General features: G+C 42.0%; 1 protein-coding gene across 3 annotated transcripts in view; it reads right to left on the reverse strand.

Annotated features, from left to right (window-relative positions):
* The window catches only part of SNX13 (sorting nexin 13), a 483,917-nt gene that overhangs the window by 244,376 nt on the left and 212,370 nt on the right, over nt 1–27,171 (reverse strand). For all 3 annotated transcript variants that reach the window (XM_030201510.1, XM_030201500.1, XM_030201519.1), the window contains 2 exons: nt 20,254–20,447; nt 5,361–5,465 (listed from right to left, as the gene is read on the reverse strand). In XM_030201510.1, coding sequence (XP_030057370.1) covers nt 5,361–5,465; nt 20,254–20,447 — 299 coding nt within the window. The remainder of the gene's footprint in view (nt 1–5,360; nt 5,466–20,253; nt 20,448–27,171) is intronic.

Raw genomic sequence — 27,171 nt, forward strand, 5'->3', positions numbered from 1 at the left:
TGGTCTCATTTCTGGCTTCAGATTAATCATCCTCTGTGCTCAGTTCCCATTTTACAATCAATCACTTTATTTTGTTTTTTTTTATAAAACAGTTTGGACACCAGTCAAGCAGCATGTTGCCAACTCAGACTCTTCTTCATTGTGCTGGAGATGTATGAGCAGTATGGGAACCTTTAAACATAAGATTTATAACTGTACCTATCTTACCACCTATTGGTCTGAAGTTTGGAATATAATTGGTAAAATCCTTCCGATTTGGAGATCCCTTTCCTATTATAATCTTGTGCTCAGTGATGGTTGATATGGCTCTTATCGAAGATCAACAACACCTTTTAGATGTCATGCTTACGATGGCTCTCAAAATAGTTCTAACACATTGGAAAACTTCTTCCCAGATATTGCTACATCACTGGTGGAATGATATGAGAAATTGCTACTTATGAATCGTAGTGGAGGAGTGGCCTAGTGGTTAGGGTGGTGGACTTTGGTCCTGGGGAACTGAGTTCGATTCCCGGCACAGGCAGCTCCTTGTGACTCTGGGCAAGTCACTTAACCCTCCATTGCCCGCCGCATTGAGCCTGCCATGAGTGGGAAAGCGTGGGGTACAAATGTAACAAAAATAAAATAAATAAAAAAAATCTTGTTGAGAAGATTTGTGCAGTTTCTAAGCATCATGCTATTTGGTCTCCATGGTCATACTTTCAACAGACATAATGGACTTATTACTTCAACCACTTAATCGTACAACTATTTTAGATCTTTGTTACTCTGTACAGTGTTACTAGAATTTGTCTAGAGTACATCCTCTGGATCGCTCTTTTGGCTTGTATGATTTTCCTGTTGACAGTAAGGACCTGTTGCCCGGGTTTGTATGTATGTGTTTCTTACTGAAAATCTAATAAAATAAACCAGAACTAAATTTAAAATCCAAATCCATAGTGGAAATCCATCACACCCTTAGGGAAGTACACAGCATCACTCTAGTATGCTAATTTATGACTACAAGTTGGATAAGTTACTAGGGTCTGAAGCTACATTGATATGCAGAAGTCTGGATTAAGCAGCTCTTAATGCTGTTTTGAAGTTTGGTATGCATTATTTTTTTTACTTGTGTAAAGTGGTGTGGTAGCCATGTTAGTCCATTTTTAAAGGTAATAAATAGAAATAAAACAAAACAGAGAAAATACTAAAAAAGAATTTTTAAGACAATTCAGGAATGTAGGACCTTAGAAGTCAAAATGATGAAATATTTTGACACCCACTAGAAACGACTTAAAGTTCTATGTTTTCTATCCCACTTCAAACCATACAATTATACTGCTTTGTCACCCTCTTATCACCCATCTATCTCTCCCTGTCTTTCACCCACCTAGCTCTCTGATTCTCAACGAACCCACCCAACCCTCTTCCTGTGAGACTATTCTGATACATTCCAACATTTGCTTATTTCTGATATGAAGATGTTACTTTGAAAGCTAATCAAAAAAAATGTATTGTTAGTCCAATAAAAAAAAGTATCATCTTATTTTCTTTTCTATGACTTGGTTTTATTTTTACAAAACTATAGATGTTATAGTGGATCATACATTTTCTGTTTCAGTGTTCACTCCTCTTTCATATGCAACACATTTTTGTACGTTGGACATGCACTCATATTGTCCACTGCTTAGAAAATAGTAAATTTAAGCAGGATTGGATTCTGCAGCAAAAGTGGATCCAACTTCAGTCAGTTACACAATTCTGATTGCAAGCTCACCTCACCTAAACTACTTAGGAAGTGGTTTGACAACAGTGGAGCGGCAGCTTCTTCATCTGCGGTTGATAGAAGATGCCTGAAATGTGGAATGAAGTGATGTAAAACAAGAAGCTGTTGTTGACAGAGGCAGAGAGAATGTACAGGTTCAAGTGAGCAAAGTACTCAAAATGGATTTGCCAGATGTGGGAAAAGATACTTTTCAGTGACAACAGCAGTTCCTACCTCTTTGAAGATCAGCCTTGCGCATATGCAAGGCGATTTCTAGATGAAGAAAGCAAGCCAGGGTGTTTGAATGTGTCTGCCAAATATCTATTGAAGATCATGGCTTAGGGTTGCATTACAGCAAGTGGTGTTGCAACAGTCAACGGCATGGCAACAGAAAACTACACAGTTTACAGTGGAGGGTTAAAACAAACCCAAAACTATGCATACAAAGCCTACAAAAAAAATCAAAACAAATATATGTATACAAATTGTATTTTTTTTTATATAAAATCCTTAATATTGTATAGCAATCCAAAAAGCCCATCCTACAAGCTTAACAATGCCATGTTTCAGCATGCACCTGCATCAGGAGTGCAGAACTGTTAAGGGCACCAATATGAACTTATATAACATACATAAAAGAAGACAAATTAAATATATTTAAATACAATACTACTACCAATAGAGCCACTTAAGGAGTTTTCACCTTTTGAAGAAATTTGTTTATATTATATTGTTCAGAGACTATTCATGAGGCCACAACACACAAAAATCCATCTGCCAACTGTGGTCGTCTGGTACGTATATTAAGATTACTTTTATGGCCTCCACCTGATCCCAGATTCTGGATGATCACTCACACAGGAATAAGGACCCTGTACCAACTTGCTTGTTGATATAGTGCATTGTCACTTGGCTGGTTGTCTGAACTAAGACAGACTTCCCTTAAAGATATACTAAAGAAATGTTAAAGGCATCATATGTTATCCTCAGTTTTATAAGATTTATGTTACTTCTCTTTCATGGACCAGGCACTAAGTGCAACTTTTGTTGAGATATCCTCTCCAACACAAGTTGGAAGCATTTGTATTAAGAGTTTGTGAAACAGAAAACCTTTCAGAAGACGGAACTGAACAAACCACCAATGAGAGGAATGAAGTTAAAGAGAACGATGGAATTTCTGAGAAAGGGAGTGTGTGGACTGAGTTCATTGCCATTATATCTTCTACTACCGTCCTCAAGTGTAGATGAGCAAACCAAACTGCATGTACCACCGTTGCCATGAGAGCAAGCGTCTTCATGTAAGATCTTGTCATATTTATGCCAGAGGTAAATGTTTTGAAAGAACTTAGCAGGTGTCAATTAAGACAGCTCTCACTTTTACTGTACTCAGCCAAGTTCCTATGAAAGCTACTTTCATGGCCAAAACGTGACTTATTTTTGCTAATTTATAAGAAAAACTAAGCTCTGCTTGAGGTTGCAGCTTATAAGACCTGGTTTGCTGCTATCAGCCAGTCATTTTGATACAGAAAAACCTGTATCTCCTATTTTCCAAGACATGCTACAACTTCTAAGGACTTAGTAAAAAATGTGCTACTATGATGCCAGTTGGTAGCACCTTATATAGACAGTGCAGAAGCTCTGGTGAAACAATTATTTAAGCATCCTTGATGTCTGACAAACACAGTTAGTCTCCTTGTTGAAGAAAAGGAAGAACAGATTGGCTCCTGCTTCCTCTCCTTTCTCCTCTAGAAGATCCTCCTCTTGAGGACTTATCGTAGGTGCTTTTGCCTCCTGAATTTGATTGCCTGTGTCTTATTTAACAATGACGTTCCATTTCCTGGCACATGTTGCTTTTCTGGTTTTTTTTTAGTTCTATTTTTAAATTATAAATCTCTTGGATGCAATTGCAAAAACCAAATAAACCATAAACCAAAGGAAAACTGTTAAGGTCTAAGCATCTTGGGTTAATCTTATGAAGCCTGAGGAAACTGAAGGCACATCCCTGATTCGTCATCTTCAATACCCATCAGTCTGCTGAAAATATTTAGCCTTCTTCCCACTGGAAGAGAAACTATGCAACCTTAACAGAGACTAATTATACCAAATGGCCTGTAAAGGAACTGATACACTTTTTTTAGAATTTTGTTTTAGCTGATAGAAGCAAATTAAATTGTGAGGTCCGAAGAGGTCTAATCTTGCAACTCTTGAATGGTTTTGCACTTGAGGCACTTTAGCATATTTCACACAATTTGGGACATCATGGTCCATTATCGAACAAAAATAGCCTCCAGATACTCACCAGAAGTGTTATCATCCCACATGTGCAGTTTTTAAAATCCATGGGTATGTCAAAAAATGGTTTGCTAGGTTAAACTTTAGAATGGGAAGAATAAAAAATAACTTATGGAAGGAGAGTGGGCTAGACTCAGGAAAAGAGAAAATAAAAAAGAAAGCAATTTAGCAGCAAGTCAAAAACTGGAGAAATGTGGAGGACTGAACTACAAGTTATGCTGTGAAGCACATTGTAAAATGGCACTGGTATGTGGTTGTATCTTTAAATATGATTTTTTTTATATACAAAAAATTATGAATTATGTCAATTTTGTAACACAATGTTATTGATTTCTTAGAGCTGATACACCCTTGAAACAGATTTACAAAACAGGTCTATGTTGGGTGTTTTATCCAAATAACTTTTTTAATCAACTACAAGATCAATTTTCCTCTGGTTTGTTACAGATCATGCCATGAAAATGACCTGAAAATTGCTCTCCACAGAAGAAATCTGTGAAGCCTGAGGAATGCTGTACAGCCATGGGAACTGCTGGCCATACCAAATAGTGTTTACCAACATCTTTTAGGAAAGCTTTACAAAGTGTCTCATCAGTGATGACATCACTTAACATATGTGATGGTGACAAGCTTGCCTTTCAGAGAACAGGTTTAAAAGAGCAAGTTATTTCAAACATAAGAAACACACACAGATAGAATTTTAAAAATGATGTTACTACTATTTGTAAAACTGACCTGTAATACCTTTCCCACACAGTACAAAAATTATGCCTTTGAATATTATGCTTTTACTATAACTTTCTGAAATGAAAGTTTTTGGATGTCATTTGTACTGATATTTATGCACAGTTTTCCTATATAATTGAAGATTTAATCTGGACCCTTTAAATATAAGATTATCTTTTGATAGGTAGAACACTGATTGACTCTGCCTTCACACCCTTGGTAAGGACTGATGACTATAACTCTGGAAGTTTTCTATTTTAAGAGGCTGATTTTAATATGATGGTTCAATATAATTTTGAATTAACAAGTTTACTGAATGCATTTTGGACATGGCTGCTTTGATTTTACTATAACTAGGGCAATTCTGTGTTTCAAGTCAAACATTCTTAATGCTGGTATTTGGAAAGGCTTTCTTTTAGCCATCTGTGTTCAAATTGGAAAGTTTGTTATTACATTACTATTTTAGCCAGGAATACAGCACCATAATTTTCAGAAATATATACAGAATATTTATTCATGTTTATTTCTATAAAAAGCTAACTGCTTTGAACAAAACCATAATTTCATAGAAAAAAATGAAGATACATTATGATTATACCTGTCTTTGTGCATCATCAAAGATCTCAGGTGTTGGATCCTCATTGTTCAACATGTATTCCAGTTTTGCTAACAGGTAGTCATCAATGACAACCCTTGGAGATGCCTGTCAAACAAAAGGAGAAATTAGATCTTACCTACTAATTTTATTTCCTTTAGTCGCTCCAGACCATTCCTAATGAGTGGGTAATAAGCCCTACTACCAGCAGATGAGGAGACTGAGTACTACTAAAGGCTTACATATATTACTCCCTGTGCAATCCTGCCCCCCTTCAGTATTTCTACTGACAAAGCTAAAATGACGGTAAGCGAACAACAGAGCCCCCCTGCTACAACAGTCCACAGGGAAAGAACAAGGAGCAACCACTACACAAATGGACTAGACTGCCTGTCTGAAAATTAGCCTGGGACCAGGCCACAGAACACCAGGAACTGCAAGGTGCCTTGCACCAGCGCGGCAAGCCCGCCTCTGCCTCCTTTGTTTCCATGTCTATGTGTAGCATTTTTTTTTAAATATAAATCCCAACTCATTCCTCTCACATCAGCCATACAGAGAGATCACCCAAGTGTCCAGCCCAGATTCCAACTATCTACATCCCGTTCAAACATGATTTAAAGGAAATCACCAATGACATGAACCAAAGCTTCCATATCATGCATTCATGGGCAGATGAATTTCAGCTGAAACTTAAAAAAAACACAATGTCTTATACTCACCTCACAACAAGAGCAAATTCACCACCATAAACACACCAAACTTGTCCCTTCCCGTTTCAGACAGCCTGAAAATTCTTGGAGTCACCATTGATCGAAATCTTACACTTGAAAGTCATGTGAAAAATACAACCAAGAAGATGTTCCACTCAATGTGGAAACTTAAAACTTAAAAGAGTAAGACCTTTCTTCCCAAGGACCATCTTTCGCAACCTGGTACAGTCAATGGTGCTGAGTCACCTAGATTACTGCAATGCACTCTACGCTGGTTGTAAAGAGCAATTCATCAAGAAACTTCAAACTGCCCAGAACACTGCAGCCAGACTCATATTTGGAAAAATAAAATATGAAAGTGCAAAACCCCTAAGAGAAAAGCTACACTGGCTTCCACTCAAAGAACGTATTGCGTTCAAATTATGCACTCTAGTTCATAAAATCATTTCGCGGAGATGCCCCAGCCTACATGTTAGACCTGGTAGACTTGCCACCCAGGAACGCTAAAAGATCATCCCGCACATTCCTTAATCTTCACTTCCCCAGCTGTAGAGGTCTAAAATGCAGACTAACGCATGCGTCAAGCTTTTCTTACCTGAGTACGCAGTTATGGAACTCATTGAGGCTTAACCTAAAAACTATTTACGAGCTAATTTTCATAAATCTCTGAAGACCTACCTCTTCAACAAGGCATACCACAATGTTCAATAATTGTAAATGTAACACATCTCCACTTTACCTATATTTGGAACTGTTTTCTTCTTATATCTGTTTGCTTAATTTTATTATATCATACATGTTCTCTATGTAACACTAATTGTCATCTTCTAATCTGGAATGGTGAATGCCATTAACGGTAAACTGTAAGCCACATTGAGCCTGCAAATAGGTGGGAAAATGTGGGATACAAATGCAACAAATAAATAAATAAATAAATAAAAACTATGGCGACACCCCAGCTGGATCCGTGCGAACAGGATGAGACCCAAATTCAGGAGAGTTTGGGAATGGTCTGGAGTGACTCAAGGTAAGATCTAATTTCTCCTTCCTTAGCGTCTGCTCCAAACCATTCTCAACGAGCGGAAAGTATCAGAGCAGTACCTAACGAGGGAGGGAAACAGACAAAACCTGAGCCAGCACTGTAGCCCCAAAGTCTGCCTACCAAAGAACCTGCATATCCAATCTGTAATGCTTCACAAAAGAATGCAGGGATGACCATGTAGCCGCCCTGCAAATATCCAGAATCAGAACAAAGGTACGCTCCGCCCATGATATGGACTGAGCACGAGAGGAATGCGCCATCAACAGAAGAAATGGGGTCCTTGATCCAGCAGGCCAGCACGCCTTTAGAAGTGGCCTCACCTCGCTACTCTCCTGCAAACAAGACAAACAGACGATCCAACCTACAAAACTCCTCAGTGTGGCGCAGTGGAGGGCCCTCCTTACATCCAACCAATAGAAAACCCAAATCTTCCCTGTGAAACACCAGCAGTCTGATTCAGGTGAAAAGAAGAAATCACCTTCAGAACAAATGAAGGTACCGGGCAGAGAACTACACGAAAGAGCTTTCTACAGGACAGGGCCTGCAACTCGGACACCCGATGCGCAGATGTAATAGCCACCAAGACAACCATCTTCAGGGATAGATCTTTCAGAGTAGCCAAGGACAAAGGCTCAAAGGACGACCTCACCAAGGCCGCCAAAACAAGAGCCAACCCCCACAGTGGCACTACCTCTCAATACAGAGGATGCAAGTGCTTAACCTCCTGAAGGGACTGCGCCACATCCAGATGAAGATCCACTGAATGACCCTGCATCAGCTTCCGGAAGGCCGTAAAGGCTGCCAAGTGCACTTGGAGTGAACAAAGGGATGAACTCTTCTCCAAGCCATCCTGCAAAAAATGCAAGATGTCCGGGACAGAGGAACGAAGGGGGACCACTCTCTGGTCAACATACCAGCACTCAAAAACACGCTAGACATGACTATACGCCATGGAGGTAGATCGCTTCTGGGAACTCAACAAGGTGGAAATCACCCCCACTGAGTAATCTTTCTTCAACAAGCGCACCCGATCAATAGCCACGCCATGAGAGTCGAGCTATGTCAGGTATGAACACCAGGGCCCCTGCAGAAGGAGTGGATCCTGGGGAGGAAACTGAAGGGGGCTCCTCGACCACGAGCTGCCTGAGATCCCCATACCACTGGTAATGAGGCCAGTCAAGGGCGATGATAACAGGCTGAAATGCAGCCAGGGCCAGATGAATGACCCTGGTCTCCAATTGGATGTTGGACTACTGGGCCTCCTCAGCCAACCACAGACCCTGTACCATATGCCTTTGGCAATGGGCCCCCAGCCAGAAAGGCTGGCATTCGTGGAGACGAGGGTCCACTCCACTGAAAACTGATCCTCATCCAGCCACCAGAGAAAGGAGTTCTGCACCTGCCACCTCAGTAGCACCCGGGTTTGGAGGTCATCCAACAACAGAGACCAGTGGGACAAGAGAGTCAGCTGCAGCGGCCGCATATGCGCACGGGCTCACAGCACCACCTCGATGGTGGCCGCCATGGAGCTCAAATACCTGCAGAACATCCCACGCCATTGGGGTAAAGCTGCAGAGACAGCCAGCGTACTTTGAAACACTTTGCCCTCCAGGGTATCAAAATGAACCCCCAGATACTCCAGTGATTGAACCAACACAAAACTGCTCTTGGCCAAACTGACCACCAAGCCCAGATTCTGCAGCAGGCTGACCACGTAAGCAGTTGCCATCCTGCTCTCCTCAAAGGACTTGGCCCGAATAAGCTAGTCATCCAAATATGGGTGATCCAGCATCCCTCCCAGTGAAGATGGGCCGCCACCATGAACATGTCTTTGGAGAAGGTATGCGGAGCTGTCGCCAGATCAAAAGGAAAGGCCTGGAACTGATAGTGAAGCCCGAGAACAGCAAAGCACAGGAACTTGTGATGGGCCAGATGGATCAGGAAGTGGAGGCAAGCCTCTGACAGATCCAGGGAAGTAAGAAACTCCCCCTTATGGACGGCCATGATGACTGACCGCAGAGTCTCCATGCAAAATGACGAAACACGAGAGCTCTGTTGAATCCCTTAAGGTCCAAGATGCGACGAAAAGTCCCTTCTTTCTTGGGCACCACAAAATAGATGGAATACCTGCCAAAACCTCTCTCAGCCAGCGGAACTGAACTATAGCATCCAACGCCAGCAACCTGTCCAATGTCTGGAGTACAGCGGCCACCTTCCACTCCACTCTGCGAGGGGACATGATGAACAGGTCAAGAAGAGAATGACGGAATTCCAGAGACCGCAGCTGAACTGCAGAATGTCCAGGATCCAACGGTCCATGGTAATGAGGGTCCAGTTCTGGTAAAAATGACATAGCCACTCCCAATGGCAGGAACTGGACACTGAATACCTAAACTTTCACTGTGGAAAGCGGGCAGGTCTGGGTGCTCCTTGAGGACTCTCGCGACCTCCCCTGCAGCCGCCTTGAAAGGACAGAAAGGATTGGGGTCTGGCTAAAATTCGACAGTGTTGCAGCCTGAGAGAACGATCCTGCCAAGACCGTCTGAGGTCCCAGAGAGAGCCCCAAGATGCTCCCTGGTATGAGACCGAGCCTTCAGTAGCTAAGGAGCCTTGGACTCCCGAAATCTTTCACCAACTTGTCCAACTCTTCACCAAAAAAGCACATAACCCCAAAAAGGCAACTGACTAAAACGCGCCTTGGAAGTCACATCCGCCGACCACTGCCGGAGCCACAGATGCTTTGCCACCAACAAGGCCAGAGACTTTGCTGACGCATGGACTAAATCATACAAGGTATCCGCCAGAAAAGCCATCCCCAATTCCAGATTGACAAGATAATCCGATGCCTCACCTGGAGCATCCAGCAACTGCTCTGCCCAGCAGAAACAGGCCCAGGCCACATAGCCACCACAAATGGCAGCTCACAAGGTGAGGGCAGAAACCTCAAAGGAGAACCTCAAAAGAGCCTTCATGACGATCCTATAGATCCCTAAGGGCAGTTCAAGCATCAACCGAAACTGCCATCTTCTTAGTCACCACTGTCACCAGGACATCGATCTTGGGTAAAAGAAAATGCTTCTGCTTCGCCAACAGCAGCTGATACAGTCAAGTCATGGCCCTCACCGTTCCCAAAGGAGTCTCTGGATGCTGACCTTGCGCCTCCACCAACTCCTTGAGGTCATCATTAAAGGGAAAGACCTTGAGGGGGGGGGGGATACGAATACCCTTCAACAAGGGTTCCCCCTTCCTGGGCACCACAGGAGCCTCCTCCTTGAGGCCCAGGTGGTTCAACACCTGCACAGTCAAAAGAGGGAGCTCCTGGAAGCAAAAAATGTGGACTACTGAGGGGTTCTTCAAAGACTCAGCCAAACACCCGTGGAGCCACCTCCTCTATGGGAAAGAGTCTGCCACCGTCTCAACCATCTAGAACCAAATCCAGATGAGGGCCCTTGGCCTATGAGGGCCCCAACAAATCCAGGGACCGGCCCCTGGACCCCAGTTGCTCCAAGGGGTCAGAGGTTACAGGACGAGAGACCCCAGGAACCTGCAACCCCAGTTTTAAAGAAAAAGCTTGGTGGAAGAGAACTCCGGGGAAAATGGGGCAGATGCAGGGGGAGGGGCTGTCCTAATATCCTGATGCTGTAACACAGGAGGAGCCTCCGGGAAAGAGAGCCGGTAATGGTAGCTCTGGCGATTTCCTGTCAAACAAATGGCACCTGACACCTCTGGAGCCCCCGACTCCTTCCGATCCAACTGGGCTTCACCACTGAGACCACCTGCCACACCAAAATCTGACACTGAAGCCTCTGTCGCAGGTGAAACCACCAAACTGCCTTCAGTCGCGTCTTCACACACGTGGCACAAGCTGCTAAGGGGAGAAAGCACATGATGCGCAGTGCACGCTACATAGCACTGCATCTTCACAAATGAAGCCGCCATGATCCCCTGAAGCACTACCACGAGGGAACCATCTGCTTAGGAGACTGAAAAATACTGAAGGGTCAGGATTGCACATGGAGTAATATATGCAAGCCTTTGCTGGTAGGAGAGCATATTACCCACTTACTGGGAATAGTCTGAAGCAGATGCTAAGGAATAAAAATGTTATGTATTGAATAGCACTCTATGTAATGAGCAACATCAAAGCTACTAAAATATGAGTATGGTGAGAGAAAGACACTGTGAAAAAGTAAAGTGAGGAAACAGAGTTTCTGTTTACAGAAGTGTAATCTGCAGGCCCCCTCCCCTTTATAGAAGAACAGTAGGCCAGAAACTTAGATTAAGGCATTCTTAACACTGTAATGAAGAGGGAGCTCATACTAGTGGGAAAATTTTATCTGCTGCATGCTGTTTCTGCAGCAGAGCTGTTCTAATTAGAAGATTCTGTTTAATGGGTTCCCCAAAGACAGCAATTCAGCTGGTAGGAGACAGAATAGTGACTACTCAAAGAATCTAAATACAAACCAGTATAAAAAAAAAAAAGATAATGGTGCTCATCTGTAACAGGTGTTTTCCACAGATAACAGAATTGATAAGTAGTAGCGGGATGGAACTGCTCTTCTAGAGCTCAGAACTTTACACCAAAGTTGCCCTTCTTATATACAGCAGTTTCCTCAGTTGCTCAGTTTGTTTCACAGCTCACAACAATGAGACAGCTCTCGGGGAGGTTGGTGGGACTCTGTGCTTTATCAGTCTTGCTTGTTACAGATGAGCAACATTGCTTTTTCCACTAACAAGCAGGATTGAGTCAGGCACACAAGGTGAGTCCAAAGCTTAGAGCTGCTCAATTCTGAATTGTCATGCACAGTCACATGTGAGACTTGTTAGGTGACAAGGACAGATTGGTCAGCACCCTTTAACTAAAAGCACTGTCCTCTACTGAACCTTGGCCCAAAAAATAATGTGCTGTGAATATAAGTAGAAAGGACCAGATAGCTGCTTTGCACATGATATTCATTGAGGCAGCTCTAATCTGACAAGAAAACTTTGAAACGAAAGGAATATTTGCTTGTTCACAGCACAACTGTACACTATAGTTCTACAACTGTACACTATAGTTCTTTTTGTAACGGACATCAGTTCTAAGATGAAAAGTTGGGTGGAATTTCTAATTGATTCAGTTCTTCCACATAGTAAACAAGAGTCCATTCACAATCTAGCGTAAGAAGGGTCTTCTCTCAAGCATATGAATGAGGCATTGGATAGAAGGTAGGAAGCACTGTATCTTCATACAGGTGGAAAGGCGTGACAGCCTTAGGTAAAACATGGGATGTGTCTGAAGGACAACTTTGTGATGATAGAAGTGGGTATAATTTCATAAATTACCAATGCTTGAGGTTCACCAGCTCTCCTAGACTGTGCACTTTCTAGATTAGGAATTTCAGTGATGGAGTGGAGGAAAAGCATAGTGGTTAGTGCAGAAGACTTTGATCATGGGGAACTGGGATCGATTCCCACTGCAGCTCCTTGTGACTCTGGCCAAGTCATTTAACCCTCCATTGCCCCAGGTACAAATCCTTTAAAAGGCGGTATATCAAGTCCCAACTCCCTTCCCTATTTCTGCACGTTCAAAAGCAGACTTCATGAGAAAAATGAGAACTAGATTCAGATACCAGTGCACTGGGGGCTTCTGTAATGGAGATTTTACATGAAGTAGCTTTTTCATAAAGCGAGCAACCAGCTGCAATTGCAAAGCTAGTAGGTTATCCACTGCTGCATGGTAAGCCAAAAGTGCAATTAAGTATACTCTGATTAAAGAGGTTTTTGAAGGCCAGGATGGTAAAGATACTGTAGAATCATCACAGAAGGAAATGAAATAGGGTCATGGACATTAATAGAGCAGGAGGCTAAACATCTTTTTCACTTATACATATACATTCATTTGGTGTGGGGCTTGCAAACAGCTATCAAGATGTCCAGTAGGAGCTGTAGAACACACAGAGTAAAAGTTAGAGACTGCGCAATTTCTAGGCTGTAAGGGCTAGAAACCAGAGGTCTGGATGAAGAAGTGAGCCCTCCTATTGAAAGATTCAGGCTGGAAACTGTAACAAAAAGAGAACTATGGAGTTCTATCAAGGCTTTAGGGCACTATAAGAATCACTGTGTACAGACTTTAAAGAACTAATTTAGCACTCTCAGTAAGAGTAGAATTGGAGGGTGGGCATAAAGAAATGACTGAGTCCACAGAAGTGCCAATGCACCTAGTGTTAAGACACAGGAGAAAATTTAGAATAGAACAGTAGAGAGGAATCCTTGAATTTTTTTTCACCAGCTGTTTGATTAGGAGTGTTCCACAATCTTGAAAGAAGAATTGCATTCAGGGACCATTCACGAGGAGGAAATTCCTTGTTGAGTTTGTCAGATAAGTGATTTGTGGTCTGGGTATGTAAGTGGCCTGCATCTGGATACAACTGGCTATCTCAAGGTCCTACATCCTGACAGCTCCTTGGCAGAGGAGAAGAGAACCTGAGCCTTCTTGATTGTGCACATAAATACATTACTACCTGAGTGATCAACTGAGTTAGGACAAAGGAACTGTGAATGCTGTGAAGGAACATCTGTAATGCACAGAAGATCACCCTGAGCTCCAAGTGGTTGTGTGAAACACTGTCACATAAATTGACAACATTCCCAGTGAATGTTGATTGTCACAATGAGTTTTCCACCCTGGAACAGAGATATATGTAGTGAAGACTCATGTTGCCACATTGCAAAGGGACCACTCACTGGTAAGTTGGGTTTGTACATCCACCACCATAAAATAAGAGATGAGGCCAAGAAGGTGGGTACAGCATGGAGGAGAAAGGTAGTCACTATTGATTTCACTGGCATTGAGACCCACTGCCAAAGTATAGAACAGGAAAAGTTCTCTACGATGACAAATCACAGAAGGCAAAAGTAGAGACTAATAGACGATTCACCATTGGAGACGTGAGTCCAACAGTCTTTATTATATCAAAGATAACGACCCGACACAGGCCGTGTTTCGACGCTAAAAAGCGTCTGCATCAGGGGTCAATAAATACACCAAGTAGTGAATGCAAAACGAAGAGTCCTACTTGTATGTATGTTGTCAGCTCACTGATCACGTAGCACCAAACAGAAGATGCTGGATACAAACTATCAGAGCTCTGATAGTTTGTATCCAGCATCTTCTGTTTGGTGCTACGTGATCAGTGAGCTGACAACATACATACAAGTAGGACTCTTCGTTTTGCATTCACTACTTGGTGTATTTATTGACCCCCTGATGCAGACGCTTTTTAGCGTCGAAACACGGCCTGTGTCGGGTCGTTATCTTTGATATAATAAAGACTGTTGGACTCACGTCTCCAGTGGTGAATCGTCTATTAGTCTCTACTTTTGCCTTCTGTGATTGAGACCCACTGAACACATCACGCTTTTAGATAAACTAAGAGGATAACATGAACAAGTGCAGCTATATACCCCAGCATCTTTAAGTAAACTCTGGCCATGGATTGTTTATAGCATGAACATGGGCCATGTGCATTTGGATCCTGCCCATCGGAAGAATGTTCTGGAACAGATAGTATCCATATAAAAGAAATAATATTGGCTAGGCAAAGAGTGAATTTCTGAAAGCTGATGAGGAATCCCAGACTATAGAAAAGCAACGTTTTGGGGATCTTGCCAGGTATATGTGATCTGGATTGGCCACTGTTGGATATTTATTTTATTGCATTTGTATCTCACATTTTCCCACCTCTTTGCAGGCTCAATGTGGCTTGGATGCTGGGCTTGATGGACCTTTGGTCTTTCCCAGTATGGCAATACTTATGTACATATGTACTTATAACTGTCTTCTCTAGACGAATGAAGGCTTGTGAGCCACTAGAAACCAATTGTCCAGGTACAGAAATACTATATGGTCTTGTTGGGAAGATATACAGCTGCCACCATGAGGCACACTCAAAAAGCTGATAAGAGGCTGAAAGGAAAGACAGTACTAGAAATGAATGAATAGAAGGGAAAACCTGAGATATTTCTTTTAAGAAAGAGCTGGTTTCTGATTTCCTATTAAATTAGTAATAAGACTATTACAGTTCGTTATCTAGTTGTGGAATAGTTTTAGAAAGGATTGAGAAGCAGGTACAATTACATCTTATTTATAGGAAGCCCAGAGTTAAAATTGTAATGTGGTATCCTGAAATTTTTACCATGTTGCTTAAAGAGAAGGCTTCTATATGTGCAATTTACCAATGCAAAAACTCTTAAATGTAGGCTGTTTTTTTCATGAGGAGGCTTTTACATTAAGATTTGCTACTTACAAAGAAAATATAATTATAAAAGCAATAAATTAATTTTAAACAAATAATTGAATTCTACCTAATATGTTTATATTCATAGTTTGTCTAGTGGATTCAGACTGTACACCTTTGATATGTATGCCAACAGCACTTGTGCATACTATTAAGTTCACGTTTTTAATTTATTATTGATAATATTGGGCATTATTTATGATTATTTATAAAGAATTATAGTTACAATCCAAAAAAGAACTCTTGTTAGAAAAAAAGATAGAATATACAAAAAAATACAAAGACAAAAAATCATATATAACAAAATCAATAAATTATTTGGTCCATCAAATGAGCCTACTACCATACGAATGAAAAAGGCACAATTCAAGGCAATGTTTATCACCCAAAATAAAGGCAATGAAAGATTTGCTTCCAGAATAATCATACTGTGCAGTTGATGCTGAAGGAAGTTCCAATGGGAGGAGCTGGGGAACCTGAGAGTCTAAAGTTCAGAAAAGTATGTAAATGCTCAGTCATAAAAAAATACTGTAAACCTCGATTTAATGGATTTTGTATTTAATGGACACACGTGAGCAATCTTATGTCTTACCAGTATAAAGTGAAATAAACAGATAAGATGATTTGTCTTATGAATTTATGTAATCATTTATATGTACATTTATAATTCTTAACCAATATGTAATGTTCTCAAATATAGCTAAATTTGTGATTTTTAATATTTTGAAGTGCAATGCAATCAGTTTTCATAAGAATAAAAGAGGTCTTCAGCTTCGCCACAGCATTACACAAATTATCCAAGGTAATCACTGTATTTGAATTGTACTGCCATCAGCTACTTGATCTTCATCTACCCGTGGGGAATCGGCATCACCATGGAACATCTAGACCCCATTCAGGAACTTTCCAAATCATTTTGGTAAAGGAGAGATTCTCCTGTTAGTGATCCCTTGACTCCATCGCTGATGGTGCACTTTGCATCTCAAAGTTCAAGGTAACGCTGGCCTCAAACGGGAAGGGTGGTTCACCTCACATCACTCCCTCTGTTGGCAAGGCTAAACTACCAGAATCTGCAACTACAACTGCAAAATGATCCATCAGGCTGGTCACTGGAGCAGTTGGCACAGCAAGGTAAGCGTACTACTTCTGGGCAGCAGTGACCATCAAACGGTTTGGTTTGATATGACGGCTGAAGAGGAGGGTGGCCACTCAAAACTCAAAGTCCTGGATTTCAAGCATGCTGACTTTAGTAAAATGGGGGAATACCTGAGGAAGGAGCTGATGGGATGGGAGGAAATACAAGAAGTGGAAGGACAGTGGTCCAGGCTGAAAGAAGCTATAAATAGGGTCACAAACCTTTATGTAAGGAAAGTAAGTAAAAGCAAGAGAAAAAGGAAACCGATATGGTTCTCCAAGCAAGTGGCTGAGAAAATAAAGGCTAAAGAGTTGGCGTTCCAGAAATACAATAAAACTCAAGAAAAGGAACACGAGGAGGAATACCGGATGAAACTGAAAGAAGCCAAGAGAGAGATACGTCTGGCGAAAGCGGAAACGGAAGAACAAATGGCTAGAAATGTAAGGAGGGGTGTCAAAATTTTCTTCAGGTATATTAGTGAAAGGAGAATGACTAAAAAGGGAATTGTGAGACTAAAAGATACTGCAAACCGCTATGTGGATAATGATGAAGAAAAAGCAAATTTCCTAAATAGATACTTCTGTTCTGTTTTCACAGAAGAAAATCCTGGAGAAGGACCGCGATGGACTGGAAAAAGTACAAATGAGATTGAAGTGGATAGAGCACCGTTCATGGAAGGGAGTGTGTAAGAACAACTTGAAAAGCTAAAGGTGGACAAAGCCATGGGACCGGATGGGATCCACCTTAGGATATTGAGGGAGCTCAGAGAGGTTCTGGTGGGTCCTCTTAAAGCTTTGTTTAATATATCCTTGCAGACGGGAGAGGTTCCGAGGGATTGGAGAACGGCGGATGTGGTCCCTCTTCACAAAAGTGGTGATAGGGAAGAAGCTGTAAACTACAGGCTGGTAAGCTTCACTTTGGTTATTGGAAAAGTAATGGAAGCGATGCTGAAGGAAAGGATAGTGAATTTCCTGGAAGCCAATAAGTTGCAAGATCCGAGACAACATAATTTTACCAAAGGGAAATCGTGCCAAACAAATCTCATTGAGTTCTTTGATTGGGTGACAGGAGAATTGAATCAGGGACGAGCTATGGACATAATCTACTTAGATTTCAGCAAAGCTTTTGACACGGTTCCCCACAGGAGTCTCTTAAATAAACTGGATGGGCTGAAGATAGGACCCGAAGTGGTGAACTGGATTAGTAACTGGTTTACGGACAGACGCCAAAGGGTGGTGGTGAATGGAATTCGCTCGGAGGAGGGAAAGGTGAGTAGTGGAGTGCCTCAAGGATCAGTGCTGGGGCCAATTCTGTTCAATATATTTGTGAGTGACATTGCCGAAGGGTTAGAAGGTAAAGTTTGCCTATTTGCGGATGATACTAAGATCTGTAACAGAGTGGACACCCCAGAGGGAGTGGAAAATATGAAAAAGGACCTACGGAAGCTAGAAGAATGGTCTAAGGTTTGGCAATTAAAATTCAATGCGAAGAAAAAAATCACTCAGTGGTCACGCTAAAAAGCGTAACTTTGCAGCACTTAAAGCAATATAATCTCTAACAACTGTTTAATGTAAGCCACATTGAACCGAAACTCATTTTTGGATAATTGTGGGATACAAGTATGAATAAATTTAATAAAGATCCTCTCATTCCACTTGGCACATAAATGTAGACAGTAACAAATAAAGCTGTAAAATTTCATGTTGAAATGCCAAGTGGTTGCTGAGAAAACAACAACAACAAAAAAAAACCTCTAGGGGGTTACCTTTTTTTTTTTTTTTTAGCCTCACCCTGGACAGACCATTTAGGGGCTCATTTTCAAAGCACTTAGCCTCCCAAAGTTCCATAGAAACCTATGGAACTTAGCCTCCCAAAGTGCTTTGAAAATATGCCTCATGGTCTTTATCTGCCTTAATTTTTCTCTTTTTCTATTAAACAGATGAAGATGAGAGTCCTGGACAATGTCTTAATTGTTATATTCTGGAGATAAGAAAAGTATTTTATCCCCAATTTTTAAGAAGGAATCACCAGAAACAGGACAACGTGTGAATTATGTCTTATCCCTCCCGCAAAAATGGCACAGTCAGTCTGCAGTGATATTTTGGCTTCAGGAATATCTAGAGCAATTTGGATTTTTGGATAACACCCACTCTGGATTCAGACGAGGCCATAGCAAAGAAACAATGAGATTTGTTCAACTCCTCTATTGAAGGAGCTACACTGGCTACCAATTTGTGTAAGGGTTACCCTAATTTTTTAAAAGGTGCAGTACATAGCTCCTGCACAGATTAACAAATGGGGAAAACACAGAGAGAATGGCTCATGACATTCTTTCCAGCCTGAGAGTGTGAGGTGTTTGGGTTTTTTTTTTTTTTTTGGAGGGGTGTTCAGAGCAGTTTGCAGTATGGTGGTGAAGCTGCAGAGGGTAGCATGGGGGGAGGGGCAGTTTCAGGAGGTAATTTTCAGGGGTAGAGCAGTTTGAAGGATGGTGATGCAATTGTGGAGCTGGAGCAGTTGTATGGTAGCAGTTTTTAGGAGTGGGTACAGTTAGTACTAACCTATAAATGTACTCACTCTGCTGCTCCCCAGTATCTCTCCACACTCGTCCTTCCCTACACCCCTTCCCGTGCACTCCGCTCCATGGATAAATCCTTCTCCACTACTGCCAACTCCAGACTTCGCGCCTTCTGTCTCTCTGCACCCTACGCCTGGAATAAACTTCCTGAGCCCCTACGTCTTGCCCCATCCTTGGCCACCTTTAAATCTAGACTGAAAGCCCACCTCTTTAACATTGCTTTTGACTCGTAACCACTTGTAACCACTCGCCTCCACCTACCCTCCTCTCTTCCTTCCCGTTCACATTAATTGATTTGATTTGCTTACTTTATTTATTTTTTGTCTATTAGATTGTAAGCTCTTTGAGCAGGGACTGTCTTTCTTCTATGTTTGTGCAGCGCTGCGTACGCCTTGTAGCGCTATAGAAATGCTAAATAGTAGTAGTAGTAGGGGAGTATTTATCAGATGTTGGGCAGTTTGCGGTATGGTGGTTAACAATGCAGAGGGGAAGTCTGCAAGATGGTGGTAACGCTGTAGGGAACAGTTTGCAGAATTTGGGCAAGATTCAGGGTGTGGGTACAGTTTGCAAGGTAATTCTTAGGTGTGGGGCAGTTAGTAAGGGGCTGAGGCAACTGTGAGGAGATAATTTGTGGAATGAGACAGTTGTGGTTGTAGTTTTTGGGGTAACAGGGTAGTTACTAGGATAGCATTTCTGCCCATTTTCACTGTGAACTGCCATTTTAATTTGTTTCTTATTGCAAAAAAATGTTGAATAAAAGTGATCTCATAATGCTGGAGCAATTTTGCAAATGTGAAATAATGTCTTGTCTTGATGACTTCTTTTGGCACCTGACGTCAAAATGTAGCAACGTTTCCTCATTGTTGATACATCACCAGTGTCTCATGTAATTTCAAAGTTCTTGAAAGATTCATGCTGTCAAACCATCAGACCTAGATTACTACCACTACTACTTATCATTTCTATAGCGCTACCGGACGTATGCAGCGCTTCACACGAACTAGTAGTAGTAGCAGTAGTAGTAGTGGTGCTGACATGCCTATACATGGCTTAAAGTGGAGGCGTGGCCTAAAGGTTAGTGTAGCAGGTTGCAGACCTAGGGAACTGGGTTTGATTCCCCACTGCTGACGATCAGTCATTTATATATATTCGTACCTTTTCAGATAAATACTGTTCATAAACTCCAAATGCAGCTGTTCTTAACAAGTCTTTGGTCTGATTAGTCTGACGTTCACCATCTCTCCGTCGATTTAGTAGCACCTCTAGCTGTTGCTGTGCTGTAACACGATATCCCTCTACCGTGAGCCAGAAAAAGAGATGTGCTTGGCCTCCACTCTGCTGCATATAATCTACAATTCAAAATCAGTACAGTAACTGTGTCATTACAAGCGGAAAACTAGTAAATACACACACGTTTTGACAAACTATGTTTAGGTAGCTATTCAAAGCAAAATCATCTCCAAGAAATTACTGAATCTCATGACAAAAAAGTGCTTTAATCAGCCACTTAAGAAAGGAGTACCTGAGTAATTAGCCTCTGCACACTTACCCCTCTGTTTACAAAGCTGAGCAGCTTTGAAAATGGAGGGAGGGCTGGGGGGTGTTAATTTTTCAACAATTCATTGATCAAAGAGAAACAGCAGTGATTAAAATGATAGAAGACCTCAATTATAACAAATAGAATGATTACCTGTATAACCTGCCTAATATATTACAGTTGTTGAACAAGTCCATAAATAAGTTTAGTTAGAAACAACTATAGCACAATGATATGTTCACATTCGATTACTGATTTTAAGAGACCTTTTATCTTTGTATTTATAAAATACTAGTAAAAAAGGCCCGTTTCTGACACAAATGAAATGGGCGCTAGCAAGGTTTTCCTCGGAGTGTGTATGTTTGAGAGAGTGTGTGTGAGAGTGACTGTGTGAGAGACAGTGAATGTGCGAGTGGGGGGGGGGAGTGGTGGCGACCTCGGGGGGGGGGGGGGGGGGGGTGAGCAGCGGCGGCAACCTCGGGGAGGGGGCGTGGCGGTGAGGGCGGCAGGGGCGGGGCCCCGGGGGCGGCCCAGTCTCTCTGCGGCCTTGGGTGGAGATGTTGGTGCGTGTGGAGGAAGGGCTGAAGCTGCTCCTGCAACGTTTCAATGTCTCTGGAACGGACTCCGAAAAGCTGTGAAAACAATCCATGACCGTCTAAACTTCAGGAAATCACTAAAAACCAACCTCTTCAAAAAGGCTTACCCCACCGATCCACCGTAAATCCCCACACCCAGCAACACAGCATAGCAATGATCGTACTGGACAATATATAATCTTCATTCCCTTCGACCCTCATGGTGCCTGACACACACCTACCTCACTCGACCACAATATAACCTTGTATTTGTTATCAACTGACTGACTCAAAGAAGAGGTGAAAAGGACTGTGAGCAACTGGTTGAAGAGGCAAGATGTGCAGTTCTTTTGTGATGCCTTTCAAAAGCTTGTCCATCGTTGGCAAAAATGTGTGGTGAATGGTAATGACTATGTAGAAAAGGGGAGATGGGATGTGATATACCACCATTCTGTGGTTACAATCATAGCAGTTTACATATTAAATTCAGGCGGTTATTTTGTATCTGGGCAGTGGAGGCTTAAGTGACTTGTCGAGAGTCGCAAGGAGCTTCAGTTGGAATCAAACCCAGTTCCCCTGATTCTCGGGCCACTGCAGTAACCATTAGGTTGCTCCTCCTCTAATAAGAAGCAAATTCTACCATAATTTTTGTTTTTGATTCATTACAATATCTTCATTTAAACAAGTTATTATTATTATTATTTATTGCATTTGTATCCAACATTATAGTAACATAGTAGATGATGGCAGAAAAAGACCTGCACGGTCGACCCAGTCTGCCCAACAAGACAAACTCACATGTGCCATTTTTTGTGTATACCTTACCTTGATTTGTACCTGTCCTTTCCAGGGCACAGACCGTATAAGTCTGTCCAGCACTATCCCCACCTCCCAACCACCAGCCCCACCTCCCACCACCGGCTCTGGCACAGACCGTACAAGTCTGCCCAGCACTATCCCCACCTTCCAACCACCAGCCCCGCCTCCCACCACCGGCTAAGCCTCTGGGGATCCCTTCCGTCTGAGCAGGATTCCTTTATGTTTATCCCACCCATTTGCAGGCTCAATGTGGCTTACATAGTTTTATGACATTGTCATTCCAGAATATCAGATACAGTTAGTAGTGTGTAGAGATTAAGTAGGGAAGAAAGAGGAAGTGATTGGGCGGGTGATAGTAGAAGTGGATTTTCATAACTGGTTGGGTTGGGAATGTGAATTAGTGAAGCTGTTGGTTCTCGTTATAGGCCTTGTTGAAGAAGTGTGTCTTCAGAGATTTGCGAAAGTTATTTGTTTCGACAATTGATTTTAGGTCTGTGGGTAGAGCATTCCATATTTGCGTGCTCGTGTAGGAGAAGGTAGTGGCATGCACCAGCTTGTATTTTAGTTCTTTACAGCTGGGGAAGTTCAAATTGAGAAATCTGCGGGATGTTCTTGTGGCGTTTCTGGGAGGTAGGTCCACTAGGTCCAGCATGTAAATCGAGGCGTCTGCATGGATAATTTTGTGTACAATCATACATATCTTGAACGCAATGCGTTCTTTAAGTGGGAGCCAGTGTAGTTTCTCTCTTAGGGGTTTTGCACTTTCATATTTAGTTTTTCCAAATATGAGTCTGGCGGCAGTATTCTGGGCTGTTTGGAGTTTTTTGATAGTCTGTTCTTTGCAGCCCACATATAGTGCGTTGCAGTAATCCAGATGGCTTATTATCACTGACTGTATCAGGGTGCGGAAGACGTATCTCGGGAAGAAAGGTTTTACTCTTGAGTTTCCACATGGTATGGAACATCTTTTTCGTCGTGTTCTTCACGTGGGTATCGAGAGTGAGGTTTCGATCAATAGTAACTCCAAGAATTTTCAAGTTTTGTGAGACTGGAAGAGAGCAGTATGGTGTGATTATGGTAGAGAAGTTTTTTGTGTTATGTTGGGAGGTGAGTACAAGACATTGTGTTTTTTCTGCGTTAAGTTTTAGTTGGAATGCATCCGCCCAGGTGTGCATGATTTGGAGGCTTTGGTTGATCTCGTTGGTGATTTCATTTAGATCATGTTTGAACGGGATGTAGATAGTGACATCATCTGCATATATGTAAGGATTGAGGTTTTGATTGGCTAGCAGTTTGGCTAACGGTATCATCATTAGGTTGAATAAGGTTGGTGATAGGGGGGATCCTTTGGGTACTCCACATTCGGGGTCCATGGGGGTGATCTGTCCGCATTCGTTGTTACTTGGTATGATCTTGTGGTTAGGAATCCTTTAAACCATTTGATTACTGTGCCTCCTACTCCGAAGTATTCTAGTATATGTAATAGTATTTCATGATTAACCATGTCGAAGGCGCTGGACACGTCAAATTGTAGGACGAGTATGTTACCAGTTGCGATTGCTTGGTTGAATGAGTTCATTGCGGCTACTAGAACAGTTTCTGTGCTGTGGTTTGTCCGAAATTCTGATTGAGATTCGTGCAGGATTGAGTGTTTATTTAGGTATTCAGTGAGTTGTTTCGTCACTATGCCTTCCATGAGTTTGGTTATGAGTGGGATAGATGCTACTGGGCGGTAGTTGGTTAAGTCCATTGTGTTCTTCTTAGCATCTTTCGGTAGTGGAGTTAGTAGGATGTTTCCTTTATCCGTGGGAAAGATCCCGTTTTGAAGCCTGTGATTTACGTGGTTCGTGAGGTCTGTTTTGAATTGTTTGGGTGCGGATCTTATTAGGCTGTTAGGGCATATGTCTAATTTGCATTGTGATTTGGCGTACTTTCCGAGCCAAGTTGTGGAGGTAGAGGCATTAACCCTCATCTAATATAATAATTTGCTCCTCCAACGTTCCAATGAGGCTACCTGTGTTCGTAACCATCTCCTGACGTCACTCTCCCACAGTAGAAGCCTGCTTGCCTGACGTCAGGAGATGGTTACAAACGCATTTGTACCCCACATTTTCCCACCTATTTGCAGGCTCAATGTGGCTTACATAGTACCGTAAAGGCATTCGCTTTTGAAAGGCGTCACAAAAGAACTGCACATTTTGCCTCTTCAACCAGTTGTTCACAGTCCTTTTCACCTCTTCTTTGAGTTGAACAGATGCCCTCAAAGGTATTCCTTCAATGTTAGAAAAGACGGAAATAGCATGGCTTTAAGCCTGGGCTGTAAGGCAGATGGGATAAGACTGAGACTCATCTTCACAATTGCTTCTGTGGTGCCTCATGGGCAATTTCTCCACATTTTTTGTTCAAGCCTATGGCATCCAAAGTGATAGGAAACATTTCTGTATCAGAAAACACAAACAGTATCTTTCTGCCACGTCTCATCTCAGACTACATTTCTTGATACTTGTTCTTATATCTCTCAACACAATTCACAAAGTATTCACTTGGGACTGATATCTCTATGATTAACGGTGTTCTGGTGTTTCTCTCTTAATTCTATATCTGGTTTTCTTGCATTCAGCTTTTTATCTTCATGCTAAGGCCTGGTATGGAAAAATTAGTTAATTACCTGATCATTTTCTTTTAGTCCCAAAGGATCAGTCCAGACAAATGGGTTGTGACCATCTGCCAGCGGGTGGAGATAGAGAACTCTAATGATTTGTACCTCATAAGCTCCTGTGCTTAGCAACCAAGCCAGTATTCAATAACAAAGCAGTGAAAGAGTGACTTCCGGAGAAAAAAAACTCCAGCCTCTAAATAGAAAAAGAACTATGAAATAAAGGGCAAAACTTGTGCCTTAGAAATAAAGGAGATCAGAATAATATAAGCACCCAAAACTACATGGAACAAGGAAAAACTGAAACCTCTCAGAAGGGTGGACTCTGGACTGATCCTCTGGGGACTATAGGAAAGAAAATTATCAGGTAATTAACTAATTTTTCCTTCCATTACTTCCCAAGAATCAGTCCAGACAAATGGGAAGTCAAAAGCAATCCTTAAGAGGGGAGGGACTGTGATATCCCTGCAGTGAGAACTGTGACCCCAAAGGAAGCATTTGCTCGAGCAGACACATCCAAACGGTAATGAGTAACAAAAGAATGAGAAGACCATTATGTCGCTGACGGACAGATCTCTGCCAACGAAACTGCCTTAGATACTGCGAAAGAAGTTGCTGAAAATTTGGCAGAATGAGCCTCGACATGCATGGGAACAAACCTACCCCTCAGAATGCAAGCTGAAGAAATAGCCTCAAGTCACCGAGTAACTGTCACTTTGGAGGCCGGAAATCCTTCCTGAGTCCCGCAAAGAAGAAAAAAAAAGATGATCAGACTGCCTGAAATCATTGGTAGCAGTAAGATAGCATATAAGGACATGCTTCACATCCAGCAATCCCAGGAAAGCGTATTCTGCAGAATAGTCCTCTCTGAAAAAAGAAGGAAGAAACACAGTTTGATTGACATGAAAAGGAAATACAATCTTCAGCAAAAAGGACGGAACAGTCCGTATGGAAACTTCTGAGTCAGAAAAGTGGAGAAAGGGATCCCTGCGTGAAAGAGCTTAAAACTCTGAAATTCTTCATGCCGACAAAATGGCAACTAGAAATACTGCCTTTAAAGTAAGATCACTGATAGTTGCCGAAAGAAGGGGCTCAAAGGGGCCCGACTGAAGTACCTTAAGAACTACCTGAAGACTCCACTGAGGACAAATATTGCAGAGAGAGAGACACACCAGATGAGCAACTCCCTTGAGGAATCACATTTTATCAGAGTAAACAGCCAATAAGGCATTCGTATATTACCTCTATGATCTGCCAAATCTGCCACCTGAACCTTGAGTGAATTGAGAGCAAGACACAGGTAAGACCAGGCTCCGTTCCAGTATCAGCTGGGACCGGCGCCTGAAACCATTCGGGCTGAACACTGTATGCTCGTTTCATCGCCCTACGGACTACTCTGGGTGGGTAGCCTCGTTACCCAGGCGATTCTGTAAGGCCGGTAAGGTGTGGTGGAATGTATTTTTAGTAATTTGTGTTTTGTAATGCATGAGAATGGAATGGTTATGGGGTACTGTGTTGTTTGATTGTTATGTTGAAGGTGGTGGCCCTTGATGACGCTTTTAATAGCAAAACACAGACTGTGTAGGGTCTGATGAGCCAAACACATACAGTGAATCATGATTACTATCTGAAGGATTATAGTGGAAGATGAAACTCAAGTAGCATCGAGACAGGGTACCAAGCAACTACGGTGGAGAATCACATTGATTTCAATACAATTGTTGTGGACATCGGTGGAAAATTAACAGAGTTGAGGAAGTGTTATAACCAGGAAGGATGGTACCACTACATGTGATTGTGTTATAACACCTTTAACAAATGATATAGTAGTAGATGTGTATGTGATAAAATCCATGTGACAGTTTGATTCAAGGACTTGGTTTTCACATATATATATGTTAACCCTGTTATAAGAACTATTCAGCTTGCTGATTTGTGAATATGTCCTGATTAGAGCTGTGTGATCTCCCTGTTTTGGTAATGGGTGCCACACAACATCTTAAGTTTAAATTAAGGGGATACTTTTTGTAATGTGAACGGGTATTTGTGGATTGAATGCATGTGGTGTTGGGGGAGTATGAGGTGTGGTATGTATGAGTAAGTTAATGAGTATAAGAGGAGTATTGTTAAAATATAATTTATTTTAAACCAGAGATTGAGCAATAGTTATCAGAGATTTTGTAGTAAAAACTCTAGCATAAGAAGTGGATGATATTACTACCTTTGCAGGAAGGCAGTAGTATCATCCTCAGCGTAACCTTTCTTCCTCAGTTACGCCCTCTCAAGAGCCAAGCCGTAAGACCAAAGCCGGAGGGATCCTCCATAAGTACTGGCCCATGGTGAAATAAGTCCATCTGTGGAGGAAGAGTCAACCAAGGAGTGATCTGAAGACTGAAGAGGTTCACATTCCAATGAAGTCTGGGCCAGTCAGGAGCTACAAGGACAACCTTCCAGGGATGACGTGCACTCCTGTGCAATGTACATCC

The sequence above is a fragment of the Microcaecilia unicolor genome, chromosome 1 (genome assembly GCF_901765095.1).
Source record: "Microcaecilia unicolor chromosome 1, aMicUni1.1, whole genome shotgun sequence".
NCBI lineage: Eukaryota > Metazoa > Chordata > Amphibia > Gymnophiona > Siphonopidae > Microcaecilia > Microcaecilia unicolor.